Source organism: Anoplophora glabripennis, unplaced genomic scaffold (genome assembly GCF_000390285.2).
Source record: "Anoplophora glabripennis isolate ALB-LARVAE unplaced genomic scaffold, Agla_2.0 scaffold1243, whole genome shotgun sequence".
Classification (NCBI taxonomy): domain Eukaryota; kingdom Metazoa; phylum Arthropoda; class Insecta; order Coleoptera; family Cerambycidae; genus Anoplophora; species Anoplophora glabripennis.
In genome coordinates, this window is record NW_019420652.1 from 14,250 (window position 1) to 31,589 (window position 17,340).

At 31.8% G+C, this 17,340-nt stretch overlaps 1 protein-coding gene across 5 annotated transcripts; it reads left to right on the forward strand.

Moving 5' to 3' along the window:
• The first annotated feature begins 4,726 nt into the window (after positions 1–4,726).
• On the forward strand, positions 4,727–14,348 carry LOC108913874 (zinc finger MYM-type protein 1-like). Of its 5 annotated transcripts, none has more exons than XR_001964649.1 (3): positions 4,727–4,833; positions 10,542–10,675; positions 13,611–14,348. XR_001964649.1 is itself a non-coding variant. In XM_018719519.1 (2 exons), exon 2 carries the CDS (start codon positions 5,782–5,784, stop codon positions 7,126–7,128), a length of 1,347 nt encoding a protein of 448 aa, XP_018575035.1. In that variant the 5' UTR covers positions 4,727–4,833; positions 5,570–5,781; the 3' UTR covers positions 7,129–8,078. The 5 variants fall into 5 exon arrangements, 1 of the variants encoding a protein (XP_018575035.1); XR_001964650.1 differs by having other exon boundaries at positions 10,554–10,675; XR_001964647.1 differs by lacking the exon at positions 10,542–10,675.
• Positions 14,349–17,340: the final 2,992 nt, after the last annotated feature.

The following is a 17,340-nucleotide window of genomic DNA, read 5'->3' on the forward strand; positions in this document are numbered from 1 at the left end:
AGTAGGATTTCTGAAAGATACCAAAGCTGATAAACACTCCCTGTCGAAAGTAAATTTGAAAAACTTACAAGTTAATTGAATAGCGTCGAGCACGAAAAGAAGACTGACTGTGATCTAACACTTCGAAGGCTGAAGATAAAACTGAAGAAATGGCTTAGTAACTCGTTATTTAAACACTCTGGATAATCTCGTGTCGGTAAGATAAAAGGTGATTAGACGTCCATAAGGTACCTACACCTATTTGTAGCATCTGAACGATTCATTACGCCAAGCACCCTCTCGCCTACAGCTTCCACCATCATCTTAACCGCCTCCGCCAGTATCCCATCCATTCCCGGGGCTTTTCCATTTTTTAGTCTTCTTGTTGTAGCTTCCAACTACCCCTTGGTAAAATTGTCTGCTGCTTCTACTCGCCTTCTATTCCATCTCATCTCCGCGTGTGGAAATAATTTATCCACCCATTTTTTATTTTCCTGCTGGATTAGCATTACTTGTGGATACGATATCCCCAACTTCTTCATCACCAGGCCATACGCCTACCCAAACGGATTTCTATCTAATTCTCCTTCCAAGTTTTCCCAACACTTCTTTTTACTACGTTATACACTAACTTTTAGTTCTTTTTTTAACAGATCATATGTTCTTTTCGCTTGCTCCGTTTCAGGATGTCCCTCAGGGTTCCTTTGCCTACTTCTTGTCACCGTTCTCCTCGCTCCGATCACTCCTCTCCTTGAATCAGTTATTTCATTTGTCCACCAATACGGTACTTTCCCTTCCTTAGTTCTCACTTTAGTGGTTGTTTTGTGATACGCTCTTTTTAAAACTATAATTATCTCTTCTTGAGTCTAATCTATCCTTATTTCTGCCATACTTCTAAGTCTGCGGTAAGCTTAGTCTTGTCAAAAGGACCATATTTCCACATCTCCACCCTCTTTTCACCCATGTCTTTCACAGAAATGTAATATATCTATGTGGGCTTTACGTATAATCGTCTTCCAGCACCCTCCAATTTCTTACATGGTTGATGAGGCATTCCGAGATTGCCCTAATATCAATTACTGAGCCAGAGTCCCCCCTTACAAACGTGGTATCCCTCCTGCATTCATTGGAAATATGTCGTAAGGTGTACAACATTGTGCTGGAAATATACCCTCTTTCATCCTCAGTCCTAGACCACCACATTTTCGATTTAGCATTGAAATCTCCAGTCAATATTACTCTTTTCACAAAACCAGATCTAATATCCTCCACCAGTTTTCTAACATAATTGTCAAAAACATTAACTGATACATTTGGAGAAATGTAACAGCTATAGATCCTACAATCTTTGATTTGGATTAACACGTATCCATCTCCCCTTCCCACACTAATTATTTCGATTTACTTTCCTATAACACCGATCGCCGCGTCCTTCCTTTTATCCACATGCCATTTGGTGTTACTAAGCGATGCTATATGCGGTTCGCTAACCAATATATAGTCCTCCTTCGTCTCTGGTGCTGTCGCCCTTGCTAAATCCATAGCTGTTGCACATCTATTAGCGTTTATCTGAAAAAAGGTGATCATTGGATCTAAGTAGGTGAGGTCCTCCACCTTCGTTTGGCTTCAGCCAAAGCCTTACAGAATTTATCGCATCTTCCGCTTCATTCTATGATCTTCCTGGTTACATAACACGCATCTAGTCTCATTTCTACATTTCTTATACTCATGGTCTTCCTCCCCACAATTATAGTATTTTTTGGTCCTATCCGAGCCCTTGCAATCACTGGCGTTATGATCGTATTCCCAACATCTATAGCATCGTGGTACCGTCACTTTCCTCCGCCGTGCAACTCACTAATCCAACCCTGACCGGTCTTTTCGCTAGCAAGGTTTCCATTTTGTCTTTGGGTATTATTACGATAGTTGACTTTGTGTGTTCCTCTTCGGTCTCAAATCACTTACTTTAATGTCTGACTCATCTATTTCTCCGATCCTCTCTCTTATAGCCCTCGTCACTTCATCTTTGCTGGCTAATTCATCTAGTCCTCTGTTGTGTACTACTCCTTTTCTTTCCTTTTTATCAACCCTTCTAGCACTTAAATCGGCCTCTTCTATCATCTTACGCAGGTTCTCTACCTCTGCCTCGCTTTTTCGGTGATCATGAACACATGTCCCTCCTTAATGCTCCTGATTTTTTAAATTATTTTACCAGCCTGTATAGGCTCTACCACCCTCTAAAATTTATTTGTACTTTCCTTTTGCAACCGCGGTCACACAGGCCTATGTATTCCCTCTGGCATCTCATCCTTCTTCTTTCACTCGTTGCGTTCCCTATTATATATTTTTACATTACACTTCGTACCATGAAAAATAGCCTCCAATATCTTCCGATATATTTTGAACTCAAACCCCTTAGGTACGTTTATGGCCAGATTCTCATCTGTCTTTGTTTCCACCCTCAGAGTGCATAAAGCAGTCCACAAGTTTTCCTCCGTTCTGTCCCAATACAGTCTGATTTTTTTCTGACTTCTCTCTTTCTTCCTACCAGCGAATCTTATACTTATCGACTGTTCCCATACCTCCATGCCTTCCTCCGACACAAAGACTCAGGATATTGTTCAGTCAACCTTTTATCTCCAGTCTCCCTATCTTGGGGATTTCTCGGGATGCATAAAATGCATTTAACTTTTCCTTCCGCTTCGTATAATTCCCCTAGTTGCAAAGTGGTGTTCTAAAAAACATCGTCCATCCACTCCTTTTCTTCCAACTTCCATCACACGTCATTTCTACTCCTAATTCCGTCAGCACTTCTTCTGTATCTTCAGTCCGTTTAGCGGATTCCTGGGTCCTTTTTCTGTCTACACGTCTACATCATATTTCGGCATTTCTACCTCCGTCCATCCGTGCTTCTGTAGCCACTAATTTATTGATTGTCTCCTAAATATATCCATACTTTTTCCAAGTTTGGCTTTAATTTCCCTTTTGGTAGGGTTTCCTTCAATACTTCTCTCCAAGTCCCCGCATTGCTTTTCCAGTCCCTCCAACGTCTCTAGTATTACAAAGGCTATTGAGTTCTCCACTATCTTAATTACGTTCTTTTCTTCTCCCGCAGATGTGAAAGAAGTATTGACTACCTTACGTTTTTTCCCTTCCGTAAAGGAGAAAGAGCGCCTATGCTTCTGACTACTTATTCTTGTTGGTATCGCATTCTTGGGTTCCTCCTAAATGATATCAATTGTTAATATATTTTTATATCCTCAATCTTTCGCCTTCTTCATAGCGTATTCCATCAACCGCCCAGTAACACTATCGGTTTTCCCGGCTTGGACAAATCGATTGACATAACGTCTCAGTGCTTCCCCCATACCCGTCGGAGCAACCTGCCAAGGCAAGGTGAGATTCCCGGTTGGCACCTGGGACTGTTTTTCCTATCCTGTTGGTCCACGTGTGGTATTTTATTTCCCACCTACCCTCAGACACCACTGGGTTGTGGTGCCCGCGAGCTTTCTCCTATTTGCCACTCGGGGAACGCGCCTGGTGACAGTTACAGGTGTCTCCCCCACATATCACTGGAAACGGTGCCCGATCAGGAGCACTAGGTACTAACGGAGTAGAAAGTGCCCGGCTCGTTCACCAGATTTCACCCCATTGGATTTTTTCCTATGGGGTTATTTAATTTAAAAAACATTCTATATCAGGACCCTATAGACATGGACATGGCAGATTTAAATAATAAAATGTATGCAGCTACGGCGGCCTTAGATCGTGACATTTTATTAAGACCCTGTAATGTCGAACTAACGAGAAGATTAACATTGTATTAATGCTGAAGGTCTTAATTTTGAACATTTATTATAATCTTTGTTTTAACTTACTACATCTACATCCCCGTTATTATTTTAAATACTTATTTTTTCTGTACTTGATTTGTTTTTTATAATTTATCTTAGTGTGTGATGTAAATAAAGCTATTGTAACAATATTTTAAATGGATATTTTGTCTCATTGTGATTTAAATAAAATAATAGATTTTCCTGTTATTGAATATTGAAGTAGACATGCCTCGAAAATAAGTAAATACTGGGAAAAACTTATATATTACAAAAATTACTCAAAATTTAACGATCTTTCAGATGGACCACATGTCCACGTTCCAGTAATCAAACAATTCTTTACTTTCGCCACGCCATCTATACAGAGAGATTTGAACTAACAATTCTAACTGCAATTTGAAGCTATTGGAGAGACCGAACAACCCCTGTTTCCGGAATTAAAATAAATTTCTTTATTTTGAAGATACTGTCAGCGGGACTGTTAAATGGCATACCCTGTATATCTAGTCATTTCTAATGGAGTTGATTTTTTGTTTTCTCGTCTATATTATTTTTATAGTTTTTGTAAATTAGAAATTCATCGCCTGCCTCTTCCGCCATTTATCAGATGTAATTAAAAATATAACATAAACCTGATCAATCATTTTTCAAAATTTCTAACAACCATATTTTCACAAAGTGTAGCCACCACACATAAATGAAGTTAAAATTAATTTAATTTCACACGGGAATATGGCCCAACAGAAAAAAAGGAGGTAAGGAATCGAGTACTAACTACAGTCGAAATTCTGTGAACGAAACATTAGCCCGTACTAACGCTATCTTTCTCGCACATGTCTCAGCGATTGCCGTTTATATTAGCAAAATGACAGTTGGACACATCCAGTAGTTTATAAGGTCTATGGCCTCTACATTTCTTCGTTGTTTACTTTGGTGAATGGCTGATGAAAGTGTATTTGTGCATTACTTGCAGATATTAAGCTATGATAAAGTGTAATTAGAAATTATAGTTGGGCTAGTAAGTACTAAAATTTCATTAAACGGTAAAGTCCCTAATTTCACTCCTTTAATCAATAAGTAATTAGTGTAACGCTTTGAGTAAACATTCAGAATGGCTAATGTAAGGGACGTAATAAATCAAAATTCGGATATGGTAGACTATCTTTTACAAAACGATTTCAGTAATTTATCGTACGATGACAAATTTTTTGTCAAAAATTTAAGTAGACCATGTCCTCTTATGTCTGATTTAATGAACATTAAAGATTCTGTGCTTAGCAGTTCTTATAGAGCTTTTAATACTCAGTGGTATGAAAAATATTTATGGCTTACAGGTAGTACAGTTAGAAATAAATTATTTTGTTGGAGTTGTTTATTATTTGGAGAAAAAAATAAACAAAGTCCTTGGAATACAATTGGTTACGATAATTTAAAAGCATTATATAGATCGGCTCAAAGACATGCCGTATCCAAAGAACATCTGCATTCGACATTAAAATTAAAATTATTTGGTAAACCAAATGCTACTAATGCCGTACATGCAGGGCGTAAAGAAGACATTGAAAAACACAATAACTTAGTAAGAGAAAACCGAGAAATTTTAAGACGACTAGTTGATATGATAATTTATTTAGCTACACAGGAACTATCTTTTAGTGATTTCAATGAAATAAATCAAACGTTAAATTCAGGAAACTTAAAAGAACTTGCTATGTTTCTGAGTAAATATGACGGTAAATTTAATTGTTTTTTAGATGAATCCTCGATATTTGGCCATTTTTCAGAAACAATTCAAAATGATTTAATTACAAGTATTAATGCAATAATTACAGAAGTTGTTGAAGCAGAAATTAAACAGGCGGCATGTTACTCATGGCAAGTAGATGAAACAACGAATGCCTCTTATTTTCCTCAATTGTCCGTAATATTCAGGTATACATTTCAAGGAAATATTGTTGAACGTTTTATGGGATTTTTTAATGTTAGCGAGGGCCATCGACATGAAGATTTATTTAACCTTTTGACAACCAAATTTGAGAAATTTGATATTTCAAGTAAATTAATTGGACAAACATATGACGGTGCATCCATCTTGTCTGAACAATTAAATAATATGCAAGTGAAAGTCAAAGAAATTGCTCCACAGGCTTTATTTATACATTGTTACGCACATAGATTAAATTTAATATTACAAGATGCTGCAAGTCAAATTAAAGAATGTAAAATATTTTTTGCAAATTTAGTTGGTATTTCTTCTTTTTTCTCTAAATCTACTAAAAGAAGAGAAGTTTTGGATAATGTTTGTAAGCGATACCTTCCAAATTCTTCAGACACACGATGGAATTTCAAATCTAGGTTAATTACTACAATTTTAAATAATAGAGACAATTTAATAGAAGTTTTCGACACTATTGTAAATAGTGAAGATTTTCAGAGAGATCATGATACAATACGTGAATCTGTGGTATCGAAATCAATGTTAAATGATTTTAGTTCTTTATTTTTACTACATACGTTCAATTTAATTTTTCAACATACCGACATTATCTTTTCAGTAACTGAAAATAAATTATCTGATATTTCATATTGCATTAATATAATAGAATCACTTCTTTCAACAATAAAAAAATACAGAATAGAGGAAAGTTATTTCGCAAATATATTCAGTGACGTTGTTGATATATTAGGACCTCCATTAAAGAAAATAAAAACTGAAGGCCCAGAAGATAACGGAAATACCTACTTTAGATGTGTCTTTAATGAAATACTGGATTTAGTAATATATCAAATAGATACTAGATTTAAGAATTTTAAATTATTAAAATTTTTCAGTCTTTTGGACACCACGAAATTTAAATATTTTGAAAGAAATTTCCCCCAACCTGCATATGATTTACTTACTTCTATTTATCCTAATCTGTTTGATAAAACAAAGTTGCAAAATGAGCTGAGAATTTTATATTCAGATCCAAACCTTTTGGGTGAATCAGCAAATGAGACCTTCCAAAATATGTTAAATTTTATTTACAGTAATGCTTTGCAAGATGATCTTTCCGAAGTAACTAAGTTACTTTCTGTAATAGTATCATTACCAATTACATCTGTGCCTGTCGAAAGAAATTTTTGCATACTAAAAAGGATTAAAAATGTTTGTAGAAATTCGATTAACAGTATAAGTAATTTTGCAACAATTGCAATTGAAAAAGACCTTGTTAAATCACTTCAAAAGGACTCAAAATTTTACGAAAAAGTAATAGATAATTTTGCTTCACAGAAAATCAGGGAAATGGAACTGATGTATAAAGTCTTATAATGGGTTTACCTTGAATCGTATTGTCATTACTTTATTATGTTTTTTGTATTATTTTATTTCCATAGTGAATTTTACTCTATGGGCCGAATTTATTTCTTATATATAAAAAATTCATGTAACGTAAAATCAACAATTATAAATGCAAATTAAACAAAAATAACAGTTTAAACAATTTTATTATAATTAATTCACTTTGTAACTTCGAAGTATCAACGGCTTACAATGTTTCACTTCTGAGTATAAAAGCTTAAGCGTGAAATTTCATAAAACATTTGCACTTGGAACTTCTTTTTGCAGCATCCTTTCATCTTTTTACACGTTTTGTACTGGAAGTATTGTATTTGCTCGTATTTTTTTCTAATTGCTTATCTACAGAACACAGGAAACAGGACACCCTCTTTTCCTACTGATTCCTTTGTGCTCCTGACAAACAAAATGCAATGTCAGTTTTAAATTCCAAGAAAGTATATTTACGCTTGGGGCTCATAGAATGCCATGAATAATTTCTTTTATATAACAGTCAAACATTCACCACCGTTAAATCTAATAGATGAAATGTTATGCAATGGTACCATTTCCTTGATCGGATTTTTATTTGATACACCGCTATCAATGAATCGACAAGTTTACTTCACCCATGTATTGGTTGTAATGCATATCTTTACTATATTTGGACGTTCCATGTCAATTTTCCTTTTCATTTTTCTGTCCCACTTTGTCACTACGTCTATTGGCTCTGCTCCACAAAATGTGCCCATTAAATGAACAGCCTTTTTGTCGTATCACTTAATCGCATCTAGGTATAGTGCTCGTACATGTCGCTGTACTAGAGTAATACTAGGATATCTTGAAAAACTGAAATTAGAGAAAATCCAGGTTTAAGTTTCTTTGGTCCATTACTTAAATATATTCAAATATTGTATTGACAATAAATAATAAATAAGTAATAAATTAATGATTTGAAAATTTTGAACATTATGTTTATTATGGCTGTTACAAATTCGCTTCTCACTCTCAGAAACGGTAAGAGATACGAAGTAGCTTAAATGGGGGCAAAGTTGCATAATCAGGGGACCAACATTATGCCTCTAAAAAATGACATGAATAGTTTTCGAAATATTTGAAAAGAACCGAAATTTTGGAAATCCGATTTTGTTTAATTTCAGGCTTGTTTGAGATGATATTGAAAAAAGAACACTTTCTCTTGGCAACTTTTTGCCCTCTATCGAATGGCATAATCAATTTTTATATATAACGTTTCATCTCTCCTGGATCATCATCAACTTCATTTTTTTAAATACAACCCTGGAAATTTTATTACATTTTTTTGCAAGCCTTCATGACCCCCAATACTGTGCTGCCTCAGCCTGAACCAGATTCAGACGTTTTGTCCTGAAAAATTCATCTTCAATGTATTCATTCCAAATTTATCAATTTTTTTTTTAGATTTAGATAAATGCTGCTAGACCCTGTGAAATCTACCTAGTTATTTAAACTTTTACCATCACACATTACAATAAAACATTATTAGAGTTTTAATCCCATGCTTATAGTTATTTCTAGGTTTCTCGAGTACTCAAAATTCAAGCAAATTTTGATCTAATTTTTTTCAGGATATTCATACAAATACATCTGACATGCTCTTTCACAGTTGCGGTTACAGGTATAATAAATTACAATCATATTATGCTTATGTTCATTTTCAACATTTGCCAAAACGGAAACGTTTTTGAATATTTACTGTAATTTTTAAAGTATAATACTTATTTGGAGTTTTGGTTGTTCATATGCATTTTTAATAATTAATTTTCATGCAACTTATCGAATTATGTATGATCAGGTGATGGAGATTAAAACTCCAATAATGTTTTATTGTAACTTGTGATAGTAATAATTTAAATAACTAGGTGGATTTCACAGGGTCTAATGACACTTAGAGTGTACAATAATTCAATAAACATAGAAATCTGAATAAAAAATTTAGATTTTGGAACGAATATATTGATGATGAATTTTTCGAAAACGTCTGAATCTGGTTGGAGCTGAGGCAGTTGGGGGTCATGAATGCTTCCAAAAAATGTAATAAAATTTCCAGGGTCGTATTTAAAAAAATGAAGTTGATGGTTCTGGAGAAACGAAACGTTACATACATAAATTGATTATGCCATTTGACAGAAGGCAAAAAGTTGCCATGAGAAAGTTTTCTATTTTCAAAATACACAAGGCTGAAATTAAACAAAAACGGATTTCTAAAATTTCGTTTTTTTCAAATATTTTGAAAACTAATCATGTTAGCCTTGATTTTTTAGAGGCATAATTTTGGTCCCTTGATTATGCAACTTTGCTTCCATTTAAGCTACTTCGTATCTCTTACCATTTCCATGATCCCTGTAGTGAGAAGCAAATTTATAACAGCCTGTATATTGTTGAAAAAGTGACATTCGTAAGATATCCTTCTATATGTCCAAATTTTCGATGCACAATGAATGGAACTTGTCTTTTTTTTAGTTTAACCTGCTACTATGCCAATTTTGTTACGATTTTCTATTACATATTTTTTTTTTATTCTCAAATGCCCTACTGTTTGACTAGATTTATGTTTGATTATCTTGTATACTTTAACCTACTATTAAACCAATTTTGTTCTATTGTTTCTTTTACATAACTTTTTTTTGTTTACAAAGATTATATTTAATTATTTTGTATATCTGACATTTTTATGCGAATAAAAGATTGAAAGAAATTAAAAAAAAATAAATATTTAAACAACAACAAAAAAACAATAAAAAATAAGATTAGTATCCTAAACAAAATAAATAAAAGTACTAAATAACATTAGTAAATGCAAGAAGCAAACATTCAACAGGTAAACATGATGAATTATTAATCAGAATTTTCGTCATTGTCACTCTTTCTTGTGCATTTTAAGTTTTTATAGAAGGAATCGTACTCTCCTGGTATATGCTATAGCCTTGACACTCAGACGTATCAAGCTAATAGGAGAACTTGTTGCCCGGTTTGGGAAACCAACTCTCGCCCGATGGGAAACGAACTCAAAAAGGACATGTGCGCTTGGACCATTCGGTAACAGATGGCGCAATTTTAAGTGCCGATAGTGTTCAATTTGCATAGCCAAATTTGATATAGGATCTAAGCTCCACCCATTAAAGATGATTGGTTCTTGTATATTATATATTAATTATAGTTTAAGAAAGGAATTTACAATCCTTAATCCTAAAATAATCAATAATCAGTGGTCTATCTACTAAATGTTATGCGAGTGAGATATTCTTGTGAATAGTGTGGTAGTGTGTTATTTATTTGGAATATTTCTCTTATTATTATTTTATAAAGCCTTGAACGTTAGTGTATATACAGTAGTTATAGTATTAGATATTTATAATTATTATTAGTCATGGCTATAGGCAGGGAGGAAATAAGTGTGAATACCTGAATTGTAATAAAACTAGGAGAACCAGCGCATAAATAAAACTTTTTCGTTTTCCACTCGACGAAAATCGACTAAAACAATAGATTTTGAATTCTGGTAAGTAGTTAGGTACTTAAATATAAATTATAATATCTAATTATTTATATATAGTTGCGGCACGAATTGAATGGCCTTGCGTCACGGGTGACGTAACGCAGATGTTTTTATTAACCTTTTTTTGTAATTTAGTGTAATATTATAGGGTAGACATTTCGTATACCTAATATAGGTACCTTACTATACCTAGTTTTATTATTTTTAGTTGTCAACATAATTTTCGATAGTTTGTCGAGATAAAGACAATACAATTTTTACATATTTGTACTGTAATTTAATGTAAATACTTAGTTTTATTATTCTCAGTTGTAGTTTCTTAAATATTTTGAATGAATTATTCATTTGTTCTGTAAAATCTTGCCGCAACTATAATACATACTGTGATAAATTTTAAAATAGGTATCTACATAAGTATTTTCAAAATATTAAAGTTATGTAAGTAAGTATTTAAAATAACTCAAAAAATACAAAACGCAATAGTAATATTACTAAATAAATATCTATTTCCATTTAATCGCACTGAGAAATTGTTTTCATAGCCACAGCCAGATTTTTAGCTATCGCAGCCAAAACATTTGGCAAAATAAGCGCCAGCAAAGTTGTTTACTATTATAGGGAACTCACTTTATTATTCTAACCTTAGTTGTAGTCGCAGAATTACTTTATAAAAACCTCTTTACTATTATACTTCTGTAACTTTACTCTCACAGGAAAGTACTTTCTTGTGGCTGTAAAGAGCTTATATATAGCTGTATCAGCAGAACACCATACTACTGCAAAATAAAACTGTTTCATTTCTAGAACTTAATTTACTGTTGTAGGAACATACTTTAACACGAAAGTTCTTGCCAGCAGAAAGTAAAATATTTTACTAGTATAGCAACATCTTCTTTTAGTAGATGGAAGTAGCACTTTCCTGTTACTGTGAATTCTTTTTTGGAATTTTGGTTTTCAAAAAAATTCATTCGTAACAAAAAATACCTAATGCACGACAAAAATTACTTTTAGTAATGCAAATTTTATGTGTATAGGTACCATAAAATATGAAAAATTAAATAAAACAACATATTGCAATTTGGAATTTATCAGAGAATTTTCTTTGGTAACAAGTTATATTAAGATTTTTACACAATAAATTTAATTTTTCAGTTCAATACATTTAAAAAAATACACAGCGAGTCTCGTTACTAATGAAATTCAGATAAATTCTAATTAGTAATATTTTACTTAATTTTTCATATTCCACAGTCACTTATGGTCTCATACACAAAACCATTACCAAAAGTAATTTTCGTCATGCGTTGGGTATAAGTATCCAATAGTAAGTAAAAAATAGAAACAGCTACTGAGGAAAAGAGAAATTTGTAGCAGGAAATTAGGCAAGTTTAAAAGTATAAAATCCTATCTACAGAGTATCCAAAAACTCTACCTACATATAAAAATGACTAATTATAAAAGAAACATGGAAACCACAAATGATAGTTACAGAAAAATTTCTAGACAAACGTATTCGTTTACTTCCTGTTTTCTTAATTTTCCAAATTTTTTTTATTCGAAATATCAACCTGTCGGGTTTTAATAGAAACAACCTGTAGATACCTATATACATATATAAATAACAATTTATTACGTGTACAGGGTGATTCACTATATTTTGACCCAACCATTAACTTTTTTGTTTTAAGAGATAAAAAAATGTGAAACACAAAAGTTGCACGATTTTTTATAAAGTTTTCGAAACTATTAGCAGAAAAATAAATGAAGTCCAAACAAAATGGCCGCGGATGTTAACTTTGTTAATGTAAATTGAACACACTCTATATATTTTTGTATATTTGGATAGAACGTTCCTTGTCGAGTAGTCATATAGGGTTTGTTGGGCCCATCTCTAACAATAAGCGTGGTAATATTAAAAAACGAAAAGAAGTTTTTTTTTTATTAAGAAAATAAGACATCTTGTAATTGTTAGACCTGTTTCAGGCATTTCTGCCTTTATTCCAATTACGTAAGGATTTACAGATTTAGTTGTAATATATTTATATTTATTTATATCGATACGGTCCAAAATGCGTATAAGTATTTTAACTAAATCTCACTAATTGGATCGTGTGAGGCCTAATTACTCGTGGACAATGTTATATGGTAGGTCGTGACAATGAAAGGTAGTGATGTCATGATAACATTGTTATTGATTGATTGGTTGTCACAGAAGTAGAAAATTTAAATATTAGGAATTAAAATAGTGTATGGAGAATAACTTACTTTATTTTAATTACCATAATTTTTCAATTTTCTACTTCTGTGTAACCCATTTTAATTAAATAATAATACAAACTGTCAAACAATAGCAATGTTGTCATAACATCACCTGTCACTGTCATGGCCTACCATATAACATTGTCCACGAGTAAATAGGCCTCCCACGGCCTAATTAGTGATATTTATTTAAAATACCTATACGCATTTTGAACCTTATCCATGTCCGATATAACAAAATATCCAAATCTGTAAATCCTTACGTAATTGGAAAAAAGGTAGAAATGCCTGAAAGAGGTCTAACAATTACAAGATGTCTTATTTATTTAATAAAAAAACATTCTTTTCGTTTTTTAATATTATCTCGCTTATTGTTAGAAATGGACCCAACAAACCCTCTATGACTATGCTCGACAGGGAACGTTCTATCCAAATATGTAAAAATATACAGGGTATTCCATTTAAATTAACAAAGCTAACATCCGCGACCATTTTGTTTCGACTTCATTTGGTTTTCTACTATCATTTTCGAAAACTTCATAAAAAATCGTGCAACTTTTGTATTTCACATTTATTTATTTTTTTAACTCTTAAAACAAAGAAGTTAATGGAGGGGTCAAAATATAGTGAATCACCCTGTACAGTTGTACATATACTTACTTATAAATTGATTTTCTAGGCAATGCATCCCTGGAGCTTTTTGATAGAGGAACTGAGAAATAAATTTTTGTGTTCTGATCACTTTGAGGAAAACGCTTATGCTTCAGAGAAGAAAATTAAATTGAAAAAAAACGGCTATTCCTATAAGTTATCTAGATGTGCCATCTAGCAGCCATGATCAAGAATTAAAGGTTTTAACTCCAAGAAAAACCTACAAAACTACCTTCTGCAGTAGTGCATGGAAGAAAATTAAATTTCCATTCCTCTCCTCCTCGTGAAAGTCCTAAATTAAGGAAATATTTGGAAGATCTAACTAATTTGCCAGATCTGGAAGTTTCAAGTTCCAATCGTCCAAGTATTTAGTTTAAATACGAAATGTAAACTACAATAAAAGAAGATTAAATCATTAAGACAACCAGTTAGATATATTAGATTAGATATATTACTATGTTTGCATTCTACGTTCAATTCTAAACATTTTCATATAAGGTTTCACTACATCCAAACTTAATAGTTTTTTAAGTTGTATGTGGGATCAAATAAAAAACAGTCCACTTTTGTACCTGTATTTAATCGTTGTCATTTTTTCTTTGTTATTTTTAAATATTAAAAGAATATGTTTGGTAGCATATATTACTATAAAGACCACTTGCGAAAATCATTCGTAAAATAGTGACAAATCTGAAAAAAATTAAATTAAAGAATACATTTCTATTATTTGGCACATCCTGTATACTTTTCAATATTTCTTTAGATCTTTCCAAAACTAACAACTTTTGTTAACCATGTCTTATCCTTAATATTTTTGTAGAAATATTTTTTTGATAAACTTCGGATCTACTTTTACCTAATGTTGACTCACCCTGTGTATTATGGAAGTACGTATTATTAACAGACAAATATACATTTTTTTATTAATCTTGTTTTATTTATTTTTTTTGTTTGTTTTATTTTCTCGTTTAGATTATCTAGGAAAACCTCATATTAATTTTTATTCGATGAAAATAAGTAGCTTAGCCACTTGATTATGCACACAAGTTAATTATAATAAAATAAATTATAAGTATAATAAAATAAATTAAGAGAACTTTTTCCCGGCTTTGTAAAGAATTTTGTTGTCGTATAAAAATAATATATTCCTAAATTAATACTATTAATGTGCCCAAAGAAGTTATTACCTATTTTTTTTTAGTAATGTACCTATGTACCTATTCGTTATTTATTTTTGAAATTTTTTTATATATTTTATTTTAATAACAACAAAACTGCATACATATTTTTTTTAGTTTGACCATTTATTGAAGAAAATATATCTCGTGGCATGTGCACCTGACTACCACCAATATGTGTACAAAATCTTATCTCGGTTTATGAAACGGTTAAAAATATGGCGACAAAAAAAATTGGCAAAAATTAGAAAATGCCCTGTATATCACTAACAAATTACATCAAAGAGTACCTACATATGGAGGTGTTTTGGAATCACCTCGACGTTTTCTGTCTCCCCTTANGTTGTCATTTTTTCTTTATTATTTTTAAATATTAAAAGTATATGTTTGGTAGCATATATTACTATAAAGACCACTTGCGAAAATCATTCGTAAAATAGTGACAAATTTGAAGAAATTTAAATTAAAAAATATATTTCTATTAATTGGCACATCCTGTATACTTTTCAATATTTCTTTAGATCTTTCCAAAACTAACAATTTTGTTAACCATGTCTTATCCTTAATATTTTTGTAGAAATATTTTTTTGATAAACTTCGGATCTACTTTTACCTAATGTTGACTCACCCTGTGTATTATGGAAGTACGTATTATTAAGAGACAAATATACAATTTTTTTATTAATCTTGTTTTATTTATTTTCTTTTGTTGTTTTATTTTCTCGTTTAGATTATCTAGGAAAACCTCTTATTAATTTTTATTCGATGAAAATAAGTAGCTTAGCCACTTGGTTATGCACATAAGTTAATTATAATAAAATAAATTATAAGTATAATAAAATAAATTAAGAGAACTTTTTCCCGGCTTTGTAGAGAATTTTGTTGTCGTATAAAAATAATATATTCCTAAATTAATACTAATAATGTGCCCAAAGAAGTTATTGTCTATTTTTTGTTAGTAATGTACCTATGTACCTATTCGTTATTTATTTTTGAGATTTATTTATATATTTTATTTTAATAACTGAACAAAACTGCATACATACATATTTTTTTTAGTTTGACCATTTATTGAAGATAATATACGTCGTGGCATGTGCACCTGACTACCACCAATATGTGTACAAAATCTTATCTCGGTTTATGAAACCGTTAAAAATATGGCGACAAAAAAAATTGGCAAAAATTAGAAAATGTCCTGTATATCACTAACAAATTACATCAAAGAGTACCTACATATGAGGTGTTTTGGAATCACCTCGACGTTTTCTGTCTCCCCTTAGATTCCTTACAGTATATACACGTACTCGCAAAACACTTTGTATATAATTCACTTAAATGACCTTAACATCTTTAAAGATAAGCATAAATAGAAACCGGAAATATTGGCATATTGTTGAAAATTATATTTATATTTTAATATTCTATAGTCTTATGATTTTATTTATTTATTTATATTACGTAACTACACATGATAGAATATTATATTAGTAGATTATATTTTAATTTGAACGATAATTTCGATAAACAGAATATATCTCCAATCTTGGTAGGGCATGCGGAATGCGAGAAGTCACGCCCTTGAAACGCCTTCGCCGTTTTTTGCAGACTGACGTAGTCGCGCTTTATTTCCTTCGTTTGAATAAATGCAGAATGCCATATAGTGCGACATCTAACAGAAGTTTTGACAACTATTTCAGTGTTTATTAAGGACTGATAGTCTTAGTGTATATAGTCAAAGGCTATAGTAAAGATCTTGTTGGAAATTAGGAAAATAAATAAAACTAGAGACGTCTGTTCAGCTCAGCGTTTATTGAAGAAGTGCATTTTGATGGGCTTATACATATTTCTACAGTTATCAATATACCTCTTTGAGAAAAGCATGGACCAAGCTCGGTTCTTGTTTTATAGGGGATTTTTTGTTTTTCTTATAAGATTTTTTTATTTCAGTTGGCTTTCCATTACCAAGCTTCAATTTTATTGCTTGAAATGCTTCTTGTTGATAACTTGTTTTTATAGTAAACGTTTGGTAAACTACTCTTCTCCACCCATATTATTTTTAAATATACAGTTCCAATAATTATAGGGTAAAGGCACCAGGGATTGAACAAAATTGACATTAGATTTTTGAAATTCGATTATGAAATTGCTATAAGTATTATGGTAGTGGCACCAGTTATGGCCACTAAGAAAAATTACTTGAAATGGCTACTTTATGAAAAGGAACTTAAGAACAGCTTTTAAAGAAACAACAGTTAGGACAATATTTAGTGAAAATAATGGCACAGAAGAAATTCCTGAAGAGTAAAAAATAATTTTACAAAATATAGTTATTTAAAAAATTGACATTCTTCCATTTATGGCCACATTTTGTCATTTATGTCCACAGACACTGCTCAAAAGGACAAATAATAAAAAAAACAACTGCACATTGGAAATGGCTTATTGTAAAATAATGTTGTTTTCCATCATTTCCAAGTTATTATCAATTACAATTTCCCAAATATATCAACTGATGCTGGAAAAATTGTCTTGAGTATGCGTTCATCTTGCACTAACTGCGGCTCTGGCAATTTTCCA

What these genes read in the sequence shown, in the direction of transcription:
- LOC108913874 (XM_018719519.1), top strand. Translation starts at nt 5,782, where the DNA reads ATGGGATTTTTTAATGTTAGCGAGGGCCATCGACATGAAGATTTATTT.